Raw genomic sequence first — 24,476 nt, forward strand, 5'->3', positions numbered from 1 at the left:
CCAGAGCCCTGTCTAGAAGTCATTCTTCATTTCTTTGACTGGTCGATGTCAAATGCTTGCCGATTGTACGTATTAAATTCAATCAAAGTGAAGACAAAATGTGAAGAAAAGAAGAAAGCCTTTTTACAATACAGAACACAACAAACACAACACGCATATAACCACTATAAACGAATCAGAAATGAAACGAATACTTTAGTTAGACAAATAAAAAAGGAACACTAGCAGAATTTCTTAAAACATATGGAACACGATTTCTACGGAACACAAAAAGAAATATGGAGAATGATTAGAGGACAAAGAAAAGAGATGAACGGACTAATAAAAACGAATTACATTCAGAAGGAAGCGTGGGTAGACTACTTTTGATCCCTGTTTGCTAAAGGTGACGATGATAACCCACCAACACCAGAGGTGACGACAAACGAGGAAATAAATATTGAGGAGGAAGAGGTAAAGGAAGCATTAAGGAAATTAAATAATAGAAAATCACCAGAAGAGGACAGAACACCGAACGAACTCCTAAAGTACGGAGGACCAGATCTGACCAAACAACTACTAAAACTAATTCAAAAAATAATGGAACAAAACAGAATTCCTCAAGAATGGAGGTCAAGCATCCTAATACCTCTCTTCAAAAAGGGAGACAAATCGGACCCGGAAAATTACAGAGGAATTAATTTATTAAACACAACACTCAAATTAATAACCAAAGTGATAACAAATAGTTTAGTTTTAACATCTTTATCATCGTCTGGTCATGTCTTGCAATTTTTAGAAGGCTCCAGATTAAAGCAGAAATCTGAATTTGTTTCGAAACTATCTTACCGATTTTTCTATCAGATGTCGCTATTGCGTCCATAACGAAGCCATGTTATTGTTGCTTCTAATAAGACACAGAAGATTATTTTTCACGTTAAGAACGGCTATGAATAACTATTCTGATGAGACTTTTTAAGTCGAAATACGTATCAATAGATACATAGACGCTTTGAACGTGAAATCAAATCTTTTCTGTCTTTTTCATGATAACAAACAAATTGAATGAAATTATAACACTAGCAGAAGAACAACAAGGTTTTAGGTCGGGAAGATCATGCACCGACGCTATATTTATAATGAGGCAAGTGCAAGACAAGTCATTAGAATACAACAAACTGGCATATCTATGTTTCGTGAACCTTAAAAAAGCATTTGACCGGGTCAAATTAAAAGACGTTATCCACTTACTGAATGCAAGAGACATACCTGTAGGAATAATCAAAACGATCGAAAATATCTACCAAAATAACACAATAAAAGTAAAAGTAGAAGAAGAACTAACCGAACCTATTGAAGCTGGCAATGGGATAAGACAGGGAGATTCCCTGAGTCCTCTATTGTTCAACCTGATTATGGATGAAATAATAAAAAAAGTAAGAAATAAAAAAGGATACCAAATGGGAGAAAAACAACTTAAAATAATCTGCTATGCAGACGACGCAATACTACTCTCTTGAAGTGAAGATGATTTACAACGTATGCTGCACCAATTTAATATAACCGCCAGAAACATTAACATGTTAATTTTCCCAACAAAGACAAAATGCATGGTTATAACAGCAAATCTACTAAGATGTAAATTGGAGCTGGAAGGTCGGATCTTAGAACAAGGGTTGGAGTTTAAATATCTAGGCATCACATTATCAAGCTACGGAAAGCTCGAAACCGAAGGAAGATCAAGTGAATAGAGCAAACAGAGCAGCAGGCTGCCTAAACGAAATAATATGGAGAAATAAAAATATCGGAAAAGAAACGAAAGGCAGAATTTACAAAACAGTCATCAGACCAATAATGACATACGCGGCAGAAACAAGACCTGACACAGAGAGAACAAAAAGGATGTTTGAAACAGCAGAGATGAAAACACTTGGAAAAATTGATGGTAAGACACTATGGGACAGAGCTAGAAGTACAGATATACGACATAGATGCAAGGTGGAGAACATCAAAAACTGGGTAAGAAATAGAAAAGTAGAATGGAACGATCATATAAGCCGAATGACAACAAAAACAGTAGTAAAGACGGCAAGAGACGGTTCCCCAATAGGAAGACGATCAGTAGGAAGACCACGCAAACGATGGAATGACATCTTACTGGAAGCACATTGAAAAACAGACAGAGTCATGTCTATATAAAAAGAAGAAGAAGAAAAAAAAAAAAAAAAGAAATTCAATCAAATGTAAAATAATGTATTTACGGCAATTTTGAATGTAAGTGACAGATGGCCTAATCAACAAACCAGAGCGTAAAAGAAGAATAGACACTGATAAAGATGGGAATATGTGCGCTAATACGACTAAATTCCGTATCACTAATCAACCTTCCGTGGTCAAAAGTTATAATGGATATGACCATCTTTCGCCATTCGATGAAATAGGCAGCTCAAGAGCATGCAGCATGGAATGATATAAAAGTAGATCATAGATATTATGTACCAAATGTGGGGTTTATCTTTGTTTGTTAAGGAAACAAAACTGTTTTTATACGACGTACTATTTTAAGTTACATTATTGTTTTAGTTTCTACCATTATTAATAATGAATAAAAATATGTTTATACCAAAAATAGTTTCGTGTGTGTATTATTTTACACTGAAACTCTAACACCGTCACGATCGTGCACTAAATTAATATAAGCCTGAACGTCACGATCGTGCAGTGCCCCTTCCCGCTAAGGGGGACAATTGAGTTTTGTTTAATAATTTTTGTTGAGTACCATATACAGTAATAAAAGATCTAAAGTAGTCAGGTTCTGATTAAAAAAAAAAAAATAAGAAATCAGACCTGAAAGGTCCATATTCATTAAACACAATCATGGCGCATTTGTTTGTAAAAAGAACTAAGTAAATATTTTTCCTAACTCGACGTGAATAGAATAACATTATGAGACGTACATATCGATTCGCGAGTTTCTAATTTTAGCATGTAGTCGAGTATACAAAAACTGCGTTATGTGCTTCGATTTTGTTAATTAAAAAAAAATTTGTAGTTTCTGTTTGTTATAGTGTCTTATGGGTGTAAAAGTGCAGGTAAACGACATACAAGTGCACAGATTCTAAATGTGCCGGTGGGAGATGGCTTCTATGTGCTGTATTATAGTCGATGTATGAGAGAAAGTTTTCAAAATAAAGAAATAACAAATAATATTATAAAATTTGTTATTTCATTATTTCGAAAACTTTTTCTCTCATACACCAACTATAATACAACGCATAGAAGCCATCTCCCACCGGCATGTTTAGAATCTGTGCACTGTAATGTTTTGCTTTTAGGGGTAGTATCTTAGGTTCTTGTCGTTTTCTAGTGAAATCTCTATTTAAATTCACAACAGTATGGTAACATATTTATTACAACTAAATGTTTGTTGACAATTGGTTTGTTATTGTATTTTATTAATATTTTTAGATACAGTCCATCTAATTTACAAACCGTTACACGTCATTATCTACGTCAGAGATCGAAGTTGACATAGTTGCCAAAGTATAAAAAATTTCTGAATCCATTTTAAATCAAATAGGTCACATAATTATTGCAAAAGTGGATTATACAACAAAATAAATTAATATTTAATGTAAATAAATAGAAACAAAACAAGAGTTAAAAAATAATTTTGTCAAAAACAATTTGAGCCGTTTGTTTAAAAAACAACATAGTTTAATTAATAGTAAATAATAAAAACAAAACTAAAGTGTCAACACCGCAACTGTCAAATAAGTCAAATTTATGCCAAAATTTCACCTTAATTCGATTACAGTTACAGTGTGTTCCGAACAAATGTTCTTCATAAAAACGCTTTATAATGCATTTATACAAATTAAATGAAACATATTATTATGTACCTATTTTTTTAAGTTAACATTAATAGAAATCTTTAAATATTATTTCTACGCGTATATAATAAAATATGTCAAGTGGCTGTAATGCCAGTGTACTCGGCAAAGTGGTTCTAAAAATAAACACACCTACCGCCTAAATATTTCGTGTTGGTATCATGTGACGTCACGGGCTATGACGCCGATGACGTGCAACGGAATGTAAATTAGATGAAGTATACATACAATTACATCAGATAATTTACTTATATGTTTAATATATTACTTGATGATCCGGTGATACTGTTAGTCCGCCTTTTCAACTGGTATCTTGGATACTTTGGGACATGACTAACACTGAGTGGAGAATTGCAGTTTTTAAATAAAGTATATATGCTCGTTGATAAGTGGAGTATGCCCTAGCTAGATGAAGTCGAGTAACAATGACTTTCTGTAGGAAATTTGATATTTCCACGGTTTTACAGATGTTTTTACTTAACGAAGTTTTGAAGTTAAAATGTCCCACTGGTTTGGCTATAAATGTTTGACCAGTTTAATAAATGATTTTAAATGATTTAGCACTATATCGATGGATTAATGCTAATACCCCGTATATGCAAAAAGTGAAATTTTATAGGAAACAAAAAAAAGCCCTTTAAACACTGAAAACATTACATCTTCTTCTTCTTCTTCTTTTTATATAGACACGACTCTCTCTGTTTTTCAATGTGCCTCCAGTAAGTTGTCATTCCATCATTTGCGTGGTCTTCCTACTGATCGTCTTCCTATTGGGGAACCGTCTCTTGCCGTCTTTACTACTCTATTTGTTGTCATTCGGCTTATATGATCGTTCCATTCTACTCTTCTATTTCTTACCCAGTTTTTGATGTTCTCCACCTTGCATCTATATAGTATATCTGTACTTCTAGCTCTGCCCCATAGTGTCTTACCATAAATTTTTCTAAGTGTTTTCATCTCTGCTGTTTCTATCATCCTTTTTGTTCTCTCTGTGTCAGTTCTTGTTTCTGCCGCGTATGTCATTATTGGTCTGATGACTGTTTTGTAAATTCTGCCTTTCGTTTCTTTCCCGATATTTTTATTTCTCCATATTGTTTCGTTTAGGCAGCCTGCGGCTCTGTTTGCTCTATTCACTTGATCTTCCACTTCGGTTTCGAGTTTTCCGTAGCTAGATAATGTGATGCCTAGATATTTAAACTCCATTACTTGTTCTAATATCTGACCTTCCAGCTCCAATTTACATCTTAGTAAACTTGCTGTTATAACCATGCATTTTGTCTTTGTTGGGGAAATTAACATGTAAAATTTTCTGGCGGTTATATTAAATTGGTGCAGCATACGTTGTAAATCATCTTCACTTTGAGAGAGTAGTATTGCGTCGTCTGAATAGCAGATTATAGCATAATCAGGTTGAACAATATAGGACTCAGGGAATCTCCCTGTCTTATCCCATTGCCAGCTTCAATAGGGTCGGTTAGTTCTTCTTCTACTTTTACTTTTATTGTGTTGTTTTGGTAGATGTTTTAGATCGTTTTGATTATTCCTAGAGGTATGTCTCTTGCATTCAGTAAGTGGATAACGTCTTTTAATTTGACTGATAACTCTTCATGCAATGTTATTTTGAAAAATGAGGTTTTTATTCATTAAAGAAGAATATAACTCTTAATACAGTGTTACTTTGAAAAATGAGGTAAGTTATCATAAAAATATCTGCAATCGGCAGTCAAAAGATATGTCAGTTCTGGTAAGTGACCACTTTTTGAATGAAATTTTTAATCTTTCCTTATGCAATAGAATAGAGGGTAGTTGAAAATTTAAGGATATTTTATTTGTCTTATGAGTAAAGCTTGAAGATCATCATCAAAATTAATTTTATAAAATTAATTTTGATTTTGATGTTTTCTTTTCCGGATTGTAGTGTAATTGTCTAAGATCGGTAACTGTTGGCACACTTGGCTTTTTCTCTGGACGAATAGAATTGCTCCATGTAGATAGCTGAGGGTAGTCTCTAAAAAATTCATGTGTCAAATAATAATTATCTATTGGAAATGGATTGCCGATGGATATGCCGATTTTTTAATTTTTTTCGATCATATCATGGATTGCATTGCATTCCATCTGCATATGTCTGCATTCTAGAAACTTTTGATCTATGAGCACATTATTTTTCAAGCTGTAGTGAAACAAAGCATTGGCCATTTCCACATTTCTGTTCTGATAACAGTATCCATCCGAATAAATGGTAATTAGCAGTTTTGGATCTGTGCACTTTTCTTCAATGTAATGCAATAAAAATGATGCTGTTAAGTCAGATTCGGTTTCGTTCCACCAATAACAAGTACTTTGATGAGTTGCTAAGTTGTATACTGTAAAATTATGACAGTTCTATTTCATTTTATAGTAAACTGCACTTGCGTTTATAACAGGGCATATTTTAACAGCTTGAACATTTACAACCAGAGCGGATTTTTCTCCCTTCAACGCTTTCTTCTTATATTTTTCCTTTTATTTTCTGGCCCTATGCTTTTTTTCCAAATGCTTCTTGTAGTCTGCTTCATTTATGCTATTGTTTTCGAAGGAGCAGCATAAGTCCGCATCTGTCTTTTTTTTTGGCTTGTATAAAGATAGGCTCATTTGCCTAAATATGTCATCAAATACTGGAAAGCTTAAGACATATTTCTGCTTATTGTGATATTCAGAATAATTTTCATAAGTCTGGAAAAGATCCATTTTAGTAGAAAAAATTGGTTAAGATAATATGGCTTTTGGGTATTTTTTCTACAGTAATGCGAGCTCAGTTTTGGCAACGATTCTAGCCAATGATCTTGATCAGATCATTAGATCTTGATCTTACAGACGTAACTCCTTCTGGGTTATCAATTCTCAGTCCATGTTCTGTATTAGCCACCCAATTGTGAACCATATCTTCCTTGATTCCCAAAGTTCCTAAAAACATTTTTTTGCATACCCTTTTTCTGTCATTCTCTTTTGTTCTTAGGTAGTAAAAATAAGTTCCCCTTCTACGAGAAGGACCTTCAGTGGACTGTCTAATTTTTGCCACATATTCCACATTCCCGGTAACGTAGACCTTTTTCTCCTCCCATGAGTCCAAATTCACCCAGAATTTATCAAAAATCGAAGATCTGTCTTCTTCTGAAAACGTTTGACAGAAGCGTTACTTTGACTTTAAATATGCAGTAGATTTGCATGCGTTGGTTATTTTTCTTTCAGGTCTGGATACCCCTTGTGTAATAACGCCATTTCTATTCCTTTGATAACCTTTATACGCTTTACCAGTTAATCTTAATTTCTTAATTTTATTTCTCGGCCATTCAGACGCAAGAACTTTTCTCTTTCTGCTTCCAGAACTTTCTTCTTCAGCGAAATAATTGTCAACAAACTCTATTAGAACATCTTTAGCCGGCTGGAGATCAGTAATAGGAACATACTGTTCTAGGTTCTCGAGCACCTCGTCGTATAATACTAGGAGTTGATCGTCATTTTGAATAGAAGTGAAAGCCAAATCGTCCGGAATATCGCTCTCTATATCATTGAGGGTCTGGTCTATTTGATCTTGATTATGTTTAGCATTCTTGTCGTCAATAGAACTGGCACAGGAAGCTAGGTCCTCTGAATTATTATTTGTTATTTTATCAGCTATCTGATATACTTGATTCTGAATTTGTATCACTTGGTTCATATCCGGTTCTTCGGTACTACTTAAAGACTGATTGTCTGCAGCTACATTTGATTTTTCGTTGCAATAAGCAATTATTTTCACAGTTTGACTTATTTATCTGTAAAAAAGGGAAATTTGTCATAACACTGAAAGTCATTTTTGTTTTATTTAATTGTAGAAATTTAGGTCAGCTATTTCTTGTAGCAAATACACATGAAAATGAAAAATAAAATACAAAAGGTCTCTCTACGGGAATTACAGAATAATCTAGTTCAATAGTACGAGAAACTAAAACAAGGAACTATCAGCTTAAAGGGTAAAAAATATTTTTAGGACAATAATTATTTTTAGAACCACAACCATTCATTTAATTTTTCATAAAGTATTAATAATACTTCATCATGTAATTCATGAATACTGAACAGACAATATCCCGTATCTCGAGTTTATTTGTAAACATTCATTTTTTTCCATATTTACAATACCCCGTATCTTTAGCTTTGGTAAATATTCAATGTTTTTCTACCAATTTAATCAAATACAAGCATTTTGAAAGTTTAAATGATAAGTTCACACATTTATTAATAAAAAATCAGATACTTACCGATTTCTCTCGTATTTCTCCTTTAATAACGATGACGTCTTTGTGCAGCTTCACATTTGGCCATTAAAGCAATGTACGAAATGAATGATACAGGGTATTAGCAGTGGATGCGTAGTGTCTACGATATCGTTTATTATAAGAATAATAATTTGGCGCGTTCTAATCCGTTTACGATACTGGGAATTTGCAGAGAGATGAAAGACACTGCTAGGGACATCTTTGGACAAAAAATGAAATTTCAAAATTTTGCAGATACGGGGTATTAGCATTAAGCCATCGATATGTAAAGTTGTACACTATGGCTGACGTTTGTTAAACCATTGTTTTTTCCGTTCTTTATCTTACTTACATCAGTAGCAACAATTATAAACTTTTTCCAGCCTAATTATAGTAGCTCAACGCCTTCTTCCAAATAACGGAATTAATCTTCCTCTGTAGCAATACCTAAATTGCATATTTTTATAAGCTCGTCATAAACATTAAAGTTTTTATCAGCACCACTTACAAATAAGAGGAACTGTGCTGTATGCTATATTTGACCGAACCGTAGTTCTATCAATTTCTTGCCCTCTATTGCATAAAGGACCCAAATGGGAACTCAAAATATACAATTTCCATGAATATTTGCTATCGACAATTTTAACCGCGTTGACATTTTTCCTCTTGGGAACATTCGTTCTTGGATGTGTATTGTGTGTTGCTGATATACATCGGTTGTCTGAATAAATATAAGTTTTGTTTGAAGTGACCTTGGAGTAGGTTGTTGGTGTAGCACGTGTATTTTATTTTAGAATATTAGCTAAAAATAAGGTAAGTTTGAGAAATAAAAATTATATATGCGTTTATAAGTGTTGTAAGGATCTACTGATATATTAAAATAATAAATTAACTTTGTTGTTATTAGCATTTGACCCAAATTTTTACTGTTCCCATACAGGAACATTGTGCGTTAAAGGTAAATTTTGACACTGAAAAAAGAAAATATTTTTAGTTTGTTTTTTGCAAGTTCTTAGACTTCTTTAATACATTATAGATTTAAATAAATTAATTTAAATAAACCTGAAGTAAACTTTCTTTTCAGAAATAAAAATAGATGAATTTTAGAGTATTCCAACAACATCGTTTTACAACAATAAAGCAAAAAATATTCAGCCCTATTAGTTACTACAGATTTCTTCAGAAAGTAAAGATTCGGAACTATCTGATGAAGATAACGTTGAGCCGTTAGCTACACAAACTACCAGGGCTAGAGTAATCATTTACAGTCAAGAAGATTCTAATAATGAAGATGATGATTTATCAACCGATGAATCGGATACTGAAAACTATCTACGAAACAAAAATCTATCAAAAAAAGTTATATGACATGGCGTATTTCAAAAACTGTGCGAAATGTAGATGAACTACATTTTGAAGATAGTGAATTACTTCCAACCAACATATTGCAGCTCAATTCTCCTTACAAATTAATTAGTTTTTTTTTGACACCAGATTTTATAATTGTGGTAGTTCGACAAACTTGTATATACAGCGCTCAAACAAATCCACAAAAGCCAATTACCACATGTCTTGTGGAAATTGAAAATTCTATTGGGGTATTGGCTGTGGATGTCTTTAATAAGACAATCTACTACAAGACGCTATTGGACTTCGACAACAAGAATTTCACAAGATGCAGACGTAATGCCTATTAATCGTTTTGAAACGATCAAAATGTTTCTTTATTTTAGTATTAATTTAGAAAATACATGGAGTCTTGATAAAAACTCACCCTTGATAGAACACTAATTATCTTGTAACGAACAAGTTATATCATTCAAAGGACGTTGGAGTATAAAGACATACAATCCCAAAAAGCCTCATAAATGGGGAAACAAGATGTGAGTTATCTCAGGAATCTCAGGATTTTCATATAATTTTGAAATTTTAGCTGGAAAAGATGGTTGCACAGAATTATCGAATAAAGTAAATTTGGGAGCTGCTAGTAATGTTGCAGTTCGATTGAGCAGAGAAATACCGTCCAATAAACACCACAAACTCTTTTACGATAATTATTTTTCAAGTATACCACTGGTGTCATATTTGTCAAAACAAGGCATATATTCTATCGCAACAATCCGTAAAAGTCGAATTCTGAATTATATAAGTTGGCAAAAGAAAGAAATTAAAAAATTACAAAGGGGAAGCATTCAGGAACACTTTGGTACTTATGAGAATACTGCAATACATACAGTCCATGATGTGACAACAAAATTGTGTCTTTACTGTCAGATTATTGTGGAACTCAACCAACAGCCAAAGTGGAAAGATTCTTTCACACCGAAAGAACTAGAAAAGAAATGGATTACTCAACATTGTACGACATTGTATAACAATGTAACAGGCACATATGCGGTGTGGATCTGCAAGATTCCTTATTGGGATTATATCGAATCAAAATCAAAAGCAAAAAAGGCTACCACTGTATTTTCTATCATATGCTGTATGTAGCAGTAGTTAATGCTTGGCTATAGATAGGAGAATAAAAAACAAATTTAAAAAACTGAAGAGATTAATCAATTCTATCTGAACAACTAACTAACAGTGGTGTTTTACAAAAAAGAAAAGTGGGTCGGTCTAGAAGTTCCACACCCGAACAACCATCCAAAAGAAGATGCATTGAACCTAGGTCAGTTTTTACACTGGCCAAACTGGACTGTAAACAGGGAAAGATCTAAGATGATAAACTGTAAGGGAAAATCAAGGGTCCAGTGCGAGAAATGGAAGGTGCATTTATGCTTTCATTCTAAAAGTAGTAACTGTTTTAAGAAGTTTCACAATTTGGAATAGTTTGATACTGACAATACATCGATCTTATGTGTATGACAATTGGTTCTAATAAAAGTTTTTATACATAATGTTTCCAAATGGGCACCATTTTTTTTTCTCAAAAATCGGATAATAAAAAATAGTGTGTAACGGTGAATTCTACATACATCTATTAAGAGATGTTAATAACATCAAAAGCAGGAAGTAGCGAAGAAATACACTCCAAGATTGGCCAAGCAAGATCAGCCACTAGACAGCTACACGGACTATTATGGAATAAAAAAATAACAAAAGAAAATAAAAGAAGAATCTATAAAACAATAATAAAAAGTATTGGGCTGTACGGCGCCGAACTCTGGGAAATCAACCAAAGAAACAAAATCAAAAATTAAGGCCATGGAAATGAACTACTGGAGACGATGTTGACTAGACTACTCACTAGACTTGATAGGGTGAGAAACGAAGATATTCGGAGAGAAATGGAAATCAATCTAGACATAATAGACACAATCGAAGCCAAAAGACTTAACTGGTATGGACACCTTCAGAGAATGCCTGAAAATAGATGGCCAAAAAAAAATAGAAGAATGGACTCCGCCAACTAGAAGAAAACGAGGTAGACCAAGACGATCCTGGAGAGACGATGTCGACGATGCAATGACTGCCAGAGATTTAACAACTGAAGATTGCTTCGACAGAAAACGCTGGAAATTAGGATGCGAGAAGCGGCGCCAGCTGTAGAAGACTCGCTTGTTATATATTATGTATCTATTAAGAGTAATTTAATATAATTTTATTTTATTTTGTCAAAAAATAAAATAAAATAAATTCATGCAATAGAGAACTAGAGAAAAATCAATAGACTGTGCTTTATCTTTGAGCTGTTTATGAAAGTTACCACCGCACTCTTCGGAGCGTCGGGTGTAAGTTTTAGAAGAGAGACTGAGACTTTCTCTCCGAAGGATTTTTTTGTTCTCCGGATATACTTTGGCGATTGTTAAGACACAATGTTTAACAAATTCACTGTCGACGAATGAACCAACTTTTGCAGGTATTGTTGTTACCTTCAAGCTGGTGCGTCTCATTTTATATTAATATTATTGTTTTTCTTCTTTCTAGTTGTTGACTAAGAGAGGGGGGAGCAATGGTTGATTAAAGGTTTAGGTAAAGTGGGAGAAAGTGAATTCTGATGAATTGCTGGATTGTGTTTAAATGTTTACTGAGTTTAGAACTAATGGGTGGATGGTAGATATATGAAAAGACAGAGAACTAGCAAAAGAAAAAAGAATGGACAGGAATATGGTGAAAAAGTGAAGATTGTAAAATAATGAAATAGTGAGGTATAAAAGATATGATGTTAACAATAGGGGGCTGAAAATTCTTTTGGATGGAGTGTTGTGACAGTAGTGTAGAGAGAATGGTTGTTTTTTAAAAAAACAATAATTGTTGAGAAGGATTAAGGTGTTGACATTTATAGACGAAGGACAGATGAAGAAGATGGGGTAAATTTGAGAAGTGTGGGTTATGAGAAGAGTTGTCGGTATAAGGGTTGAAAGTCACGGTTGAAAGATACATGGCGATTAACGCAGTTGGGGCTTCTTTGCTTTTCCTTGACTATTTCCAAGTCTTCATATAGATCTAATTTTAGAAAATTTTTTTTTGGGGTATATTATGTAACAAAGAGACGTCTTCTGGTATGTTGAGGGTATGTTTATGTTGTGCAAGATGTTGTGAGAAGGTGGAAGTGTTCTCTTTTTTAGTGTGTTCTTGGGAACGGGAAGTTAGTGATCTACAGGTTCTACCTATATATGTAGCATCACAATCAGAGCACTGTAATTTGTAAACACCACTACGATCCATGTAGTTGATGCAATCTTTTGAATTGGTTAAACATTGTCCTAGATTGTTCAGGACTTTAAAAGAAATGTGGGTATTCTCAACAGATCTTTTTAGGATATATCTGATATCTCCAGAAAGACGTTCTTGAAGGTAAGGTAAGGAAGCATAATGAGGTTTAATGGTCAAGTCTCTGGGGAACGCAGCCTCTCTCAAAAGTTTGAGTTGTCTCTTATTAATAAGTTTGTTAATGAGGTTGGGGTCATAACCATTGTTGAATGCTATTTGTTTTAGAATATTGAGTTCTGTTTGGTAGTTAGATTGTGATAGTGGGATTGTTTCTAGGCGGTGAATATAACTATGGAAGGCTGCATATTTATGTGACATTGGGTGGTTGGAAGATAAAGGTATGATATGATCGGTTTGTGTAGGTTTCCTATAGATACTGAAATCGAAATGGTCGTTTAATCTGGTAATAGTAAGGTCGAGGAAATTAATTGATTGAGACGACTCTAGTTCCATGGTGAACTTTATGTTTGGGTGGATTTGATTTATTTTGGAGAGTAATAGATCAGCTGAATTCGAGTTACCTGATATGAAGACTAAACAGTCATCAACATATCGAAACCAATGGAGAATTTCAGGATTTTTCATAATGTGTGTGGATTCTAAGTGATCCATAAAAATATCAGCTAGGAGAGGGAAAAGGCAACTACCCATGGCTAAGCCATCAGGTTGTCTGTAAAATTTACTATTGAAAACAAAAAAGTCTTGAGCTAGACAAGTTTGTAATAATTGAATAATTGAGTTAGTGGTAGACATAGTGATAGAATTTGCTCGTAGAAGAGAGTGGACCAGATTAATAGTTTCTTGTTTGGGGACTGAAGTAAACAAATTGCTGACATCAAATGAAAGCATTGTGATGTTGGGATGAAGATTTATTTGTTGGAGATTGTTGACTAGATGAATTGTATTTTTGACTGAAAAGCGAGGGGTGAAGTTCGTCATATTGTTAATGAGATTCAATATGAATTTTGACAGGATAGAAACTGGAGTGTTTATAAAACTAACAACAGGACGAATGGGAATTCCCTCTTTGTGTATCTTAGGTAAACCATACAATCTGGGTGTTAATGGGTTGCTAGGTATTTTATAATATGGAGCATCATGTTCTGACAAAAATTTTGTGAAAAGTTTATTGGTAGCTTTGATTTTATTAATGAACTTTTTTGTTGGATCTTCGGGGAGTGGAGTGAAATTGTTATCTGAAAGAAATGTAGTGACCTTGTCGTTATATAACTTCTGATCAAGAATGACTAGACAATTGCCTTTGTCTGCTTTACTAATGATTAAATTATGGGATTTAATTTTGTCTTTAATAGACTTGAGGATATGGAGTTGGTCTTTCTGTTTTTTGTATGAAATTTCCTTTTCCACAATTTTCATACAAAAAACAGAAAGACCAACTCCATATCCTCAAGTCTATTAAAGACAAAATTAAATCCCATAATTTAATCATTAGTAAAGCAGACAAAGGCAATTGTCTAGTCATTCTTGATCAGAAGTTATATAACGACAAGGTCACTACATTTCTTTCAGATAACAATTTCACTCCACTCCCCGAAGATCCAACAAAAAAGTTCATTAATAAAATCAAAGCTACCAATAAACTTTTCACAGAATTTTTGTCAGAACATGATGCTCCATATTATAAAATACCTAGCAACCCATTAACACCCAGATTGTATGGTTTACCTAAGATACACAAAGAGGGAATTCCCATTCGTCCTGTTGTTAGTTTTATAAACACTCCAGTTTCTATCCTGTCAAAATTCATATTGAATCTCATTAACAATATGACGAACTTCACCCCTCGCTTTTCAGTCAAAAATACAATTCATCTAGTCAACAATCTCCAACAAATAAATCTTCATCCCAACATCACAATGCTTTCATTTGATGTCAGCAATTTGTTTACTTCAGTCCCCAAACAAGAAACTATTAATCTGGTCCACTCTCTTCTACGAGCAAATTCTATCACTATGTCTACCACTAACTCAATTATTCAATTATTACAAACTTGTCTAGCTCAAGACTTTTTTGTTTTCAATAGTAAATTTTACAGACAACCTGATGGCTTAGCCATGGGTAGTTGCCTTTCCCCTCTCCTAGCTGATATTTTTATGGATCACTTAGAATCCACACACATTATGAAAAATCCTGAAATTCTCCATTGGTTTCGATATGTTGATGACTGTTTAGTCTTCATATCAGGTAACTCGAATTCAGCTGATCTATTACTCTCCAAAATAAATCTAATCCACCCAAACATAAAGTTCACCATGGAACTAGAGTCGTCTCAATCAATTAATTTCCTCGACCTTACTATTACCAGATTAAACGACCATTTCGATTTCAGTATCTATAGGAAACCTACACAAACCGATCATATCATACCTTTATCTTCCAACCACCCAATGTCACATAAATATGCAGCCTTCCATAGTTATATTCACCGCCTAGAAACAATCCCACTATCACAATCTAACTACCAAACAGAACTCAATATTCTAAAACAAATAGCATCCAACAATGGTTATGACCCCAACCTCATTAACAAACTTATTAATAAGAGACAACTCAAACTTTTGAGAGAGGCTGCGTTCCCCAGAGACTTGACCATTAAACCTCATTATGCTTCCTTACCTTACCTTCAAGAACGTCTTTCTGGAGATATCAGATATATCCTAAAAAGATCTGTTGAGAATACCCACATTTCTTTTAAAGTCCTGAACAATCTAGGACAATGTTTAACCAATTCAAAAGATTGCATCAACTACATGGATCGTAGTGGTGTTTACAAATTACAGTGCTCTGATTGTGATGCTACATATATAGGTAGAACCTGTAGATCACTAACTTCCCGTTCCCAAGAACACACTAAAAAAGAGAACACTTCCACCTTCTCACAACATCTTGCACAACATAAACATACCCTCAACATACCAGAAGACGTCTCTTTGTTACATAATATACCCCAAAAAAATTTTCTAAAATTAGATCTATATGAAGACTTGGAAATAGTCAAGGAAAAGCAAAGAAGCCCCAACTGCGTTAATCGCCATGTATCTTTCAACCGTGACTTTCAACCCTTACACCGACAACTCTTCTCATAACCCACACTTCTCAAATTTACCCCATCTTCTTCATCTGTCCTTCGTCTATAAATGTCAACACCTTAATCCTTCTCAACAATTATTGTTTTTTTAAAAAACAACCATTCTCTCTACACTACTGTCACAACACTCCATCCAAAAGAATTTTCAGCCCCCTATTGTTAACATCATATCTTTTATACCTCACTATTTCATTATTTTACAATCTTCACTTTTTCACCATATTCCTGTCCATTCTTTTTTCTTTTGCTAGTTCTCTGTCTTTTCATATATCTACCATCCACCCATTAGTTCTAAACTCAGTAAACATTTAAACACAATCCAGCAATTCATCAGAATTCACTTTCTCCCACTTTACCTAAACCTTTAATCAACCATTGCTCCCCCCTCTCTTAGTCAACAACTTAGTACACCTTACTCACAAATAAAATTTCAGACTTTTATTTATCGGATTTTAATACAACCAAAATATATTTTGTTCAGGGTGCTAGATGCTTTAAGCATGAAGGACCTCTATCATCTCTAATTTTGTTGATTAACTCATTCATTTCCCTTTAACCCACTCTCCTTTATTCTTTAGTCATTCCATTTACTGTTATTCCTGCCAGGTCTCTGAGGATCTCAGTCTTTCCATAAAAATTTTTAAATTTAATCACATAAATTATAACTTTAATTCCTTCAGCCGGAAGATTTTCAATCATTTTTCTCAAACTATTGGACTCACTTATATTAAAAAAAATTTTTACGATACTAGCAGTATTAAACAATTTCATCTACTTAAAAAAGTCTTACATTAGCTACAAATATATACTAATTATTCTTCCTTGTCCTAGATGTTAGCAACATAAAAGGACATTTCCATATATTTCAGCTAATTCCTCACAAATTACACCTTTTAGACCACACTCCATACGATAAAGAGTAACATAAGCTGCCTAATGCATACGTCATCTTCTTAAACATGACCTTCAACAACACAAGTAATTTACATCTTTTACATCCAATATTAAATAATTATAGAAAAAAATTTTTAAACTCCAACACCTGGATTACTGTTATCATTTTAACATCATCAAAGTTTTTTAATCTTTTGGCTGTAGTAATATAATGTTTAACTAACACTGTTTCATGGTTCATTGACATTTTGTTTTGACACCGCTCATGAGTATCTCATCAATCAGTTGCCTACCGTAGTCCGTTTGAAGAGGTTTACTCTCCGGACACTGGAACTCACTTAAGCATGGGTGTATGTTACCTGAAGTAAAATCTAATTAAAATATTAAACATCATATAACATTATAAAAATCATGTACAATCTTTGGTAACATTTTTCATTTTAAAGGGTTTTTACCCAAATATTTTGGTGGCTCAGCCATGTTAACCTGTAAGTATAACCATTTTATTGTTTTTTAACCTTAGTCAAAATTTTAAACCACGTTTGCTGTAACTAAATGGTTTATACTTATTTTAGGCATTTTAACCTGATGATGGAACAGTTGTTCCGAAAACGTTCGTGCTTGTAATGTTGCCCTTTTAAGGGTTTTTATAAAATAAAATATACCCACATACAAAGACTAACCCCTTTTTTTTAAACAATAACTAGGTGTAATTAATGAATTCTACTTGACTTGATTTAGGTAACTAGTCTACTCGACTTAAGCGAACTTTACCCTAACAAAATGTCTAGCTAGGTCTGAACCTACCTGTATATGTTGTGAAAATATTTTATTTTTAGAATAACAGTTATTAGGAAGTGAATAAAAACATATTTTAAATACATGGAGGAAAAAAGACCTGATCAACCACGTTTAAAACTCATTTATCAAAGATACTATCAACTGAAACTTCGAAAAAAGTTCGGAAAAATAGATCTTAATTCTAGGTGAGTAATTATATTTTATTTACAATATATTATAGATCGTCGAATTTCAATAGTAAGCATGCAAGCTTGTCCAACATGCTTGTTCAATGAACAGATTCGATGTAAATATCAGAATTGAATTGTTTTCTAATGCATCTTTGTCCGATTCTTCTCGATCGACGATGGTAAATAAATGGTTAAAGTGTGAAGTAAAAATTATAGTTTAATTAACAGCTACTGATAATTACACTCTAGTTGTTAATTAGGTAACTTTCTACAAAAGACTGCGCTCAAATGAGCTCAAAACCCCAATTTATAATTTCATAAATAATGTACACCTCAGCACAGAGGTTAATTCTTCTATCATACTAACAAACTTTGAACTATGAGCTTACAATACAATTCAATATAGGCCGTTATTGCAACACTTAGGAAGTTCAGTTAGAAAATATATTATTTGGCAATTTATTAAGTACAGGTTTGCAGGTTAATAGACTCTAATTATTAAAATATTACACGATATGTTTCTTCTTCGTCTTAACGTGCCTCATCTCTAAAGACATTGGCGATCATCATGGCCCATTTGACTTTATATGCAGCCGTTCTGAAAAGTTCTATTGACGTTTTCCCACTCAATTATCTCAGATTCTTCAGCCAGGACGTGAGTTTTCTCCCCGGTCCTCTTTTGCCTTCCAGCTTTCCTTGTATGACCAGCCGCATCAATTCATATTTCTCGTTTCTTAGTATGTGACCAAAGTAGCTTATTTTTCTTTTCTTTATAGTGTTGAGTATTTCTTTATATTTTTTCATTCTTCGTAGCGTTCTTTCTAAGACGTCTAAGACGTGTAGTGAATATCGCCTTATAAGTTTAATGAGTCATACCCTTAAAGTATTCTTGCGTATTATCCATTCCAGAATACGAGTAAAATTAGAACCCAGCATAAGTAAAACACAGTTCGGTTTTAGATGCGGTTTTGAAACTCGAGAGCCGCTCTTTGCAATACAAGTCTTGATTCAAAAATGTCTGGATCAACAGAAAGATGTTTACGCCTGTTTTATCGATATGAGAAAGCATTCGATGCTATCAAACATGACAAACTCATAGAACTATTACATCTTACAGGACTTGACACTAAGGACATCCAGATTATAAAAAATCGATATTGGAATCAAACAGCCCACACGAAGAATGGATATATCGTGAGTGAAAACGTAACCATTTCGAGAGGGGTTAGATAGGGCTGTATTCTTTAGCCACTGCTTTTCAACCTGTACACGGAACAAATATTTCTAGAGGCACTGGAAGAGTACAACGAGGGCATCAAGATTAATGGCGTACCAATAAGTAATTTTCTATATGCAGATGATACTGTTATACTGGCCGATAACATCGAAGATTTACAGATGATGCTAAATAGAGTTAATACAACTGGCAACCAATTTGGACTGAAGATCAATAGAAAGAAAACTAAATTTATGGTGATCAGTAAAAAGAACATTCAACATATCGACCTGAATATTGAAGCCGAACGTATTGAAAGAGTACACCGATTTAAATATCTGGGATATACAGTAAATGATAAGTGAGACCCAGACGTAGAGATTAAGATCCGAATTAAAATAACAAGATCCAAATTCATCAAAATGAGAAAGCTCTTAAGCAACCGTCACCTAAGCGTTAACCTCCGATGGCGCGCCACGAAATTCTACGTACTCTCGAGTTGAAGGGTGGACGTTAACAGCAGCAACTATAAAGAAGTTAGCGGCTCTAGAAATGTGGCTGTATCGACGCATACTGAGAATACCTTGGACAGACAGAGTGACCAACACAGAGGTATTAAGACGAATGGGTAAAGAGGTGGAATTGTTAACAACTGTTAAAAGGAGGAAAGCGTCATACCTGAGCCATGTGTTCCGTAATGATAAGTACAGTCTACTTCAGCTTAACGTGGAAGGCAAAATTGAAGGTAGAAGAGGTTTAGACAGAAAGAAGAAATCCTGGCTGAGAAACATGAGAGAATGGTTTCAAATACCAGAAGCTGCGAACATAATACATGCGGCACAAAACAGAGAAACCTATCGTTTGATGGTCGCCAACCTTCGGTAGAAGACGGCACATAAAAAAGAAGAAGTAGTGTTTCCGATATGTTTCAGAATGTTTCAAATATACACGGTGACCCTATAAAAGGTTAAGAATTTAAGAATAATGTGAGATTACAAATTAATGGATTAATTTGTGATTGAACATTCAATCTTTTTGTACAAACACGCTGGAGTGTCTGAAGGCAAATGCAAGCTTTGTGATTGTACAAGCGGCTTGAGAATTGAAAGAATCTTAAATATGCATGCTTGAATTAAGCGCGCTTGCGCAAGCAAAACCGTACGTGTGTACCCAAGATTTTCAAGCTTGAACAAGTTGACGTCCGTTATGTTGATTTGAGTAATTTGATGACTAGTGATCTAAAAAAGGTTAACCGTGAAATATTGGAAGAGTTTATTTAAGAATATTAAAATCAGCCATGTCTTTAAGAAAACTTCAAGAAAAAAGTTAAAGATGCGGATCACGGTGGAATGCATGCAGATAAACCTTATGAGCCTACACTTTGGCATTGCTACCTGTTTCACTTTTTACGAGATTAAGAGACACCTAGAAAATCATTATCTAACTGGAATGAGACGGAGATGAGTTTTAATTTTTTTCCATATTTGTACATAATAAGTAGTTATTTACATAAATTGAATTAATTATACATTTTACCTTTATTTATTTGCATAAAAGTCAACACATACTTAATATACCATATTTTATTAATGTATAAACTGTTGTTGCCAAGGTACTGCTCCTTCATTGGAAAAGTAATTCATAAATTCTTCTCTAACTTCTTTAGAATTAAATGGTGTATTTGCTGTCATATTTGACCTTTGTAATAATGACATGTTAGAACTTTCAGAGGTCAAGCCAGCGCGAATCATACGACTTTCTATGTCTTCTAAGTGAAAAGAGTTTGGTGGAGCTAAGTTTGGTTTACTGTCAACATTAAATAATTGTGGAAAGCACAAGTAGCTTTTACTATTTTTTCAATTTGACATATATCTAAATTGATAGAGGTGTGAAAAATTCTAGAGCGTATTGCCATAATCCCAAAGAGGTTCTCCACAATTCTCCGTGCTCTCGATAATTTACAGTTGTAAATTTTTTTTTTTCAATACAAGTTAAATTACTTTGTCTGTATGGTTTCAGCATATCAGGCCTCAAAGCAAAAGCATCATCTGCGTCAAAAACAAACGGTAGCTTTCATGACTCATTTGCAACTTCTGTTTCATCGGGAATGTTTAATAAGTTTCCCTGAAGTCTTCTACAAAATTTCGTATTTTGAAGGACACCCCCTTCTGATACTTCTGCCATTTTGTACCGAAAACAAATAAAATAAATTTATAATTTACATCTGCTATGGCAAGTAAAACTAAACTGTGTTTATTTGTATTAAAAAAAAAGATATACTGTTGGATGGAGTAATTATATCGATATATTTTCCATCTAGGTTGTCAAGACAATGAGGAAAATTCCATATCTGTTCGAAATCCTTTGCTATAACAATCTGATCGTTTTCAGTTTGTGGAACCTGGAGAAGAAATATTAGAACTACATTATATCTAATATAGTAGATTTTATATGTATTTATATATTTAGTAAATATTATTTTCAAGATGAAGTTGAAGCCCAACCGACTGAAAATTTTATAGAAAATGTAGACCAACCTATTGAAGAGGATGAATCAACAAGACATGATGATACTGGCTGTCAAACAACTGAGGTCACACAATCGATCCCAAAAAAAGCTTCATTTCCAGACCACTTTAACGCAAAATTGATAAATGTGTTGGAAGCAATTGAATGCCATTTTAAAAAAACCTAAGCTAAGTGAAGATAGACATGGCATTTTTGGAGAAAACGTCGCTCTGAAAATAAGAGACATAACAAATAATATTTAGAGATTGTTAGCAGAAAAAATAATTAACGATATATTATTTAGGGTAGAAATGGGTCAGTTAACTGCGTCCCATCGTATTTGTGGTAAACTAAACACTAAATATTTTACAGATTATCCTTCACCTCAACATTTAAATACTTATCACGCCCATTTCCGCTTAACTTTTCCTAAATCTCCGATACATTATGAATCCCTTTCTCCAGTAATAACTAATGACAGTAATAACAATTCCAATCAGTCTATCGCTACCTATATTTCTAATTTTATTGATGCCTAATGTTATTTTCTAATATGTAGTATATTATATACAATATGTACCTACTTTTTGTACGTTCGTTAAAAAATTAATAAATAACTGAGATAAAGTAGTTCTTTTACTCACCTTCAAATATCTGCTTCTTAGCACCTTATAAATGACGTGGCAGGTTTCAGGAACTATATAACTTAATGCTTGTGGTTAAATAATAGTTGAATACTTCCAGTCTTCATAACTCCTTCCAGTCGCAAGAAATCGCGATGTTACCGTTAATCTTTCATGTGGTGTTCTGGCTTCTATCGTGATCGTATTATGCTTTTGAATCAATAATACAAGAGAAAAAAGGTTTAAATACGTCTGTTTATCCATTCTAAGATAAAATGTGTCAATCACGCGGATATATTTTTCGCTCACTTAGTAAGCTAATGTGAGAATAGGTTTTTCTTTTTATCAACCATTGTTTACACTACACGGCACGCTTTTTTATTCAAGATTTTCTTTTTTTCACAAAAACAAAAGCGGCCAAACAGAGCGTATCGTCGTCCGAACTCGACATATTTTATTAAACTACCTTTATTTTTATTAAGCATGATTGTACGTGTGGTGCAAAAGGCAGATTGTACATACTTGTACAAAAAGATTGATCAAGCATGCTGGACAAGCTTGCAGTTGTGTCTGTAGCCGCTTTGAGAGTACAGGAAGATGAAATCAAGAAGAGTAAAATAGAAAATTGTGGGGTTTCCTAGGTAAAGCTGCGTGAAAACTGAATTGTATTTTGTAAAGAAAATCGCATGTGCTGTGACGATTTTCTCCCTTACATGCCAAAAAATAAGCAAAAAAGTTCCCTGTTTATGACTCTTAACTGGCTAGACCAACAACAGTTTATTTTGAGTAGTCTGGACCTCTGTAACAAAAACCTATATGTTTCCGTTTCCCGCAGGCGATTTTTTTGGTTTAATTAGTTATTGTAGTGCTTAAAATATGATAATAATAAAGTACAGCAGCAAAAATGGCCTAGTAGTGATACATCTGGTGAAAAAGTGGTACTCCACGTGTATATCCGATTCTACTAGGAAGTGTTCTACTAGATTTTCATAAATTATACCCTAGGTGGGCTCTTCTTCCTAATTTTTGCCGCAGTAATTATGAGCTAACCTCCATATTTCTGTTGGATCATTGAAGTGTTTGTTATTTTGTGATTTTGACACTATTTATCATTTTTTTAACTTTTATTGTTGTAAGGGTAAGTACTAGTAATGTTTATTTATTCAGTATAAGATTTTTTTTATTATTGTATGAGTTCCACTCATAAATGTATCGGTGGTAGTTATTCCTCTTGAGACTGACTATCAAACTGACAATGAGGAAAACGATAAGGATGATCTTCAGACTCAAAGATTATCGAATGACGTTCCTGGAGAAATAGAGGTTCATTAAATGAGTGATGACTTTGATAACGACAAAGCAGACAATCTTCCTCTTGCCATTAGAAGAGAAAATTTACTGAAGGGTCAAAATAAAACCAAGAAATCTGACTGAACGGAATAAATTACTGATATTAGTATGACATCTACAACAGGTTACGAGGGTCGTCTGGATAATATGAAAGAACAAATCCGAGGTAAATATCCTATAGAAATGTTTGAGAAATTTTTCGACAATGAAATTATTGAGCACATTGATACACAGCAGACAAATTTATATGCCGCTCAAAATAATAATCATCAATTTCATGTAACGCAAGAAGAGATAAAGATATTTCTGGCTATTTTACTTTTTAGTGGATACCATAGATTGCCACGAGAGCGCAACTATTGGTATTTAGATGAGGATCTGCAAGTCCCCCTCGTGACTAATGCAAATTCAAGGAACCGTTTTCAAGAAAGTAAAAAATACCTACATTTGACAGATAATTCGCAAATTAATAAATTCGCAAATATTAATAAAAGTGACAGAATGTATAAAGTCATAAACAAACTAAATAAAAAATTTCAACAATTTGGCATATTTCACAAGGACTTATCAATTGATGAAGCGATTGATGACATATTTTGGGCATCACTCATCTAAACAGTTCATAAGGGGACAGCCACTAAGATTTGGGTACAAGGACTGGATGCTTTGTAGTTCAACTGGTTAGTGTATAAATCAAAAGTCGCGGCGTTGCCAACAAGTTGTTCTAAAAATGCTTGATGTCGTTGATATGCCTACTGACCACAAAGTATTTTTTGACAATTATTTTATTAGTTACAATTTGATGGAAACTTTAAAAGAGAAGGGCTTTAGGGCAACAGAGACAGCAAGATAAAATCGTATGAAAAAATGTCCTTTATTACCTTTCGCTGTAACGAAAAAGAAGAATCGTGGATATTTCGAATACTATTCACAAAAC

At 33.6% G+C, this 24,476-nt stretch overlaps 1 protein-coding gene across 3 annotated transcripts in view; it reads left to right on the forward strand.

The window, feature by feature from the left end:
• The first annotated feature begins 2,944 nt into the window (after positions 1 to 2,944).
• LOC140438444 (transient receptor potential cation channel subfamily A member 1-like) overlaps positions 2,945 to 24,476 on the forward strand; it is a 38,509-nt gene continuing 16,977 nt past the window's right edge. Inside the window, exons 1-2 of one of the 3 annotated variants that reach the window (XM_072528121.1) lie at positions 2,945 to 3,071; positions 17,711 to 17,857. In XM_072528121.1, coding sequence (XP_072384222.1) covers positions 17,754 to 17,857 — 104 coding nt within the window. In that variant the 5' untranslated portion in view covers positions 2,945 to 3,071; positions 17,711 to 17,753. Of the gene's footprint in view, positions 3,072 to 7,816; positions 7,868 to 17,710; positions 17,858 to 24,476 lie in introns of those variants that run through there. The other 2 variants (XM_072528122.1, XM_072528123.1) reach the window with 2 other exon arrangements.

Source organism: Diabrotica undecimpunctata, chromosome 4 (assembly GCF_040954645.1).
Source record: "Diabrotica undecimpunctata isolate CICGRU chromosome 4, icDiaUnde3, whole genome shotgun sequence".
In the NCBI taxonomy this organism is placed as follows: Eukaryota; Metazoa; Arthropoda; class Insecta; order Coleoptera; family Chrysomelidae; genus Diabrotica; species Diabrotica undecimpunctata.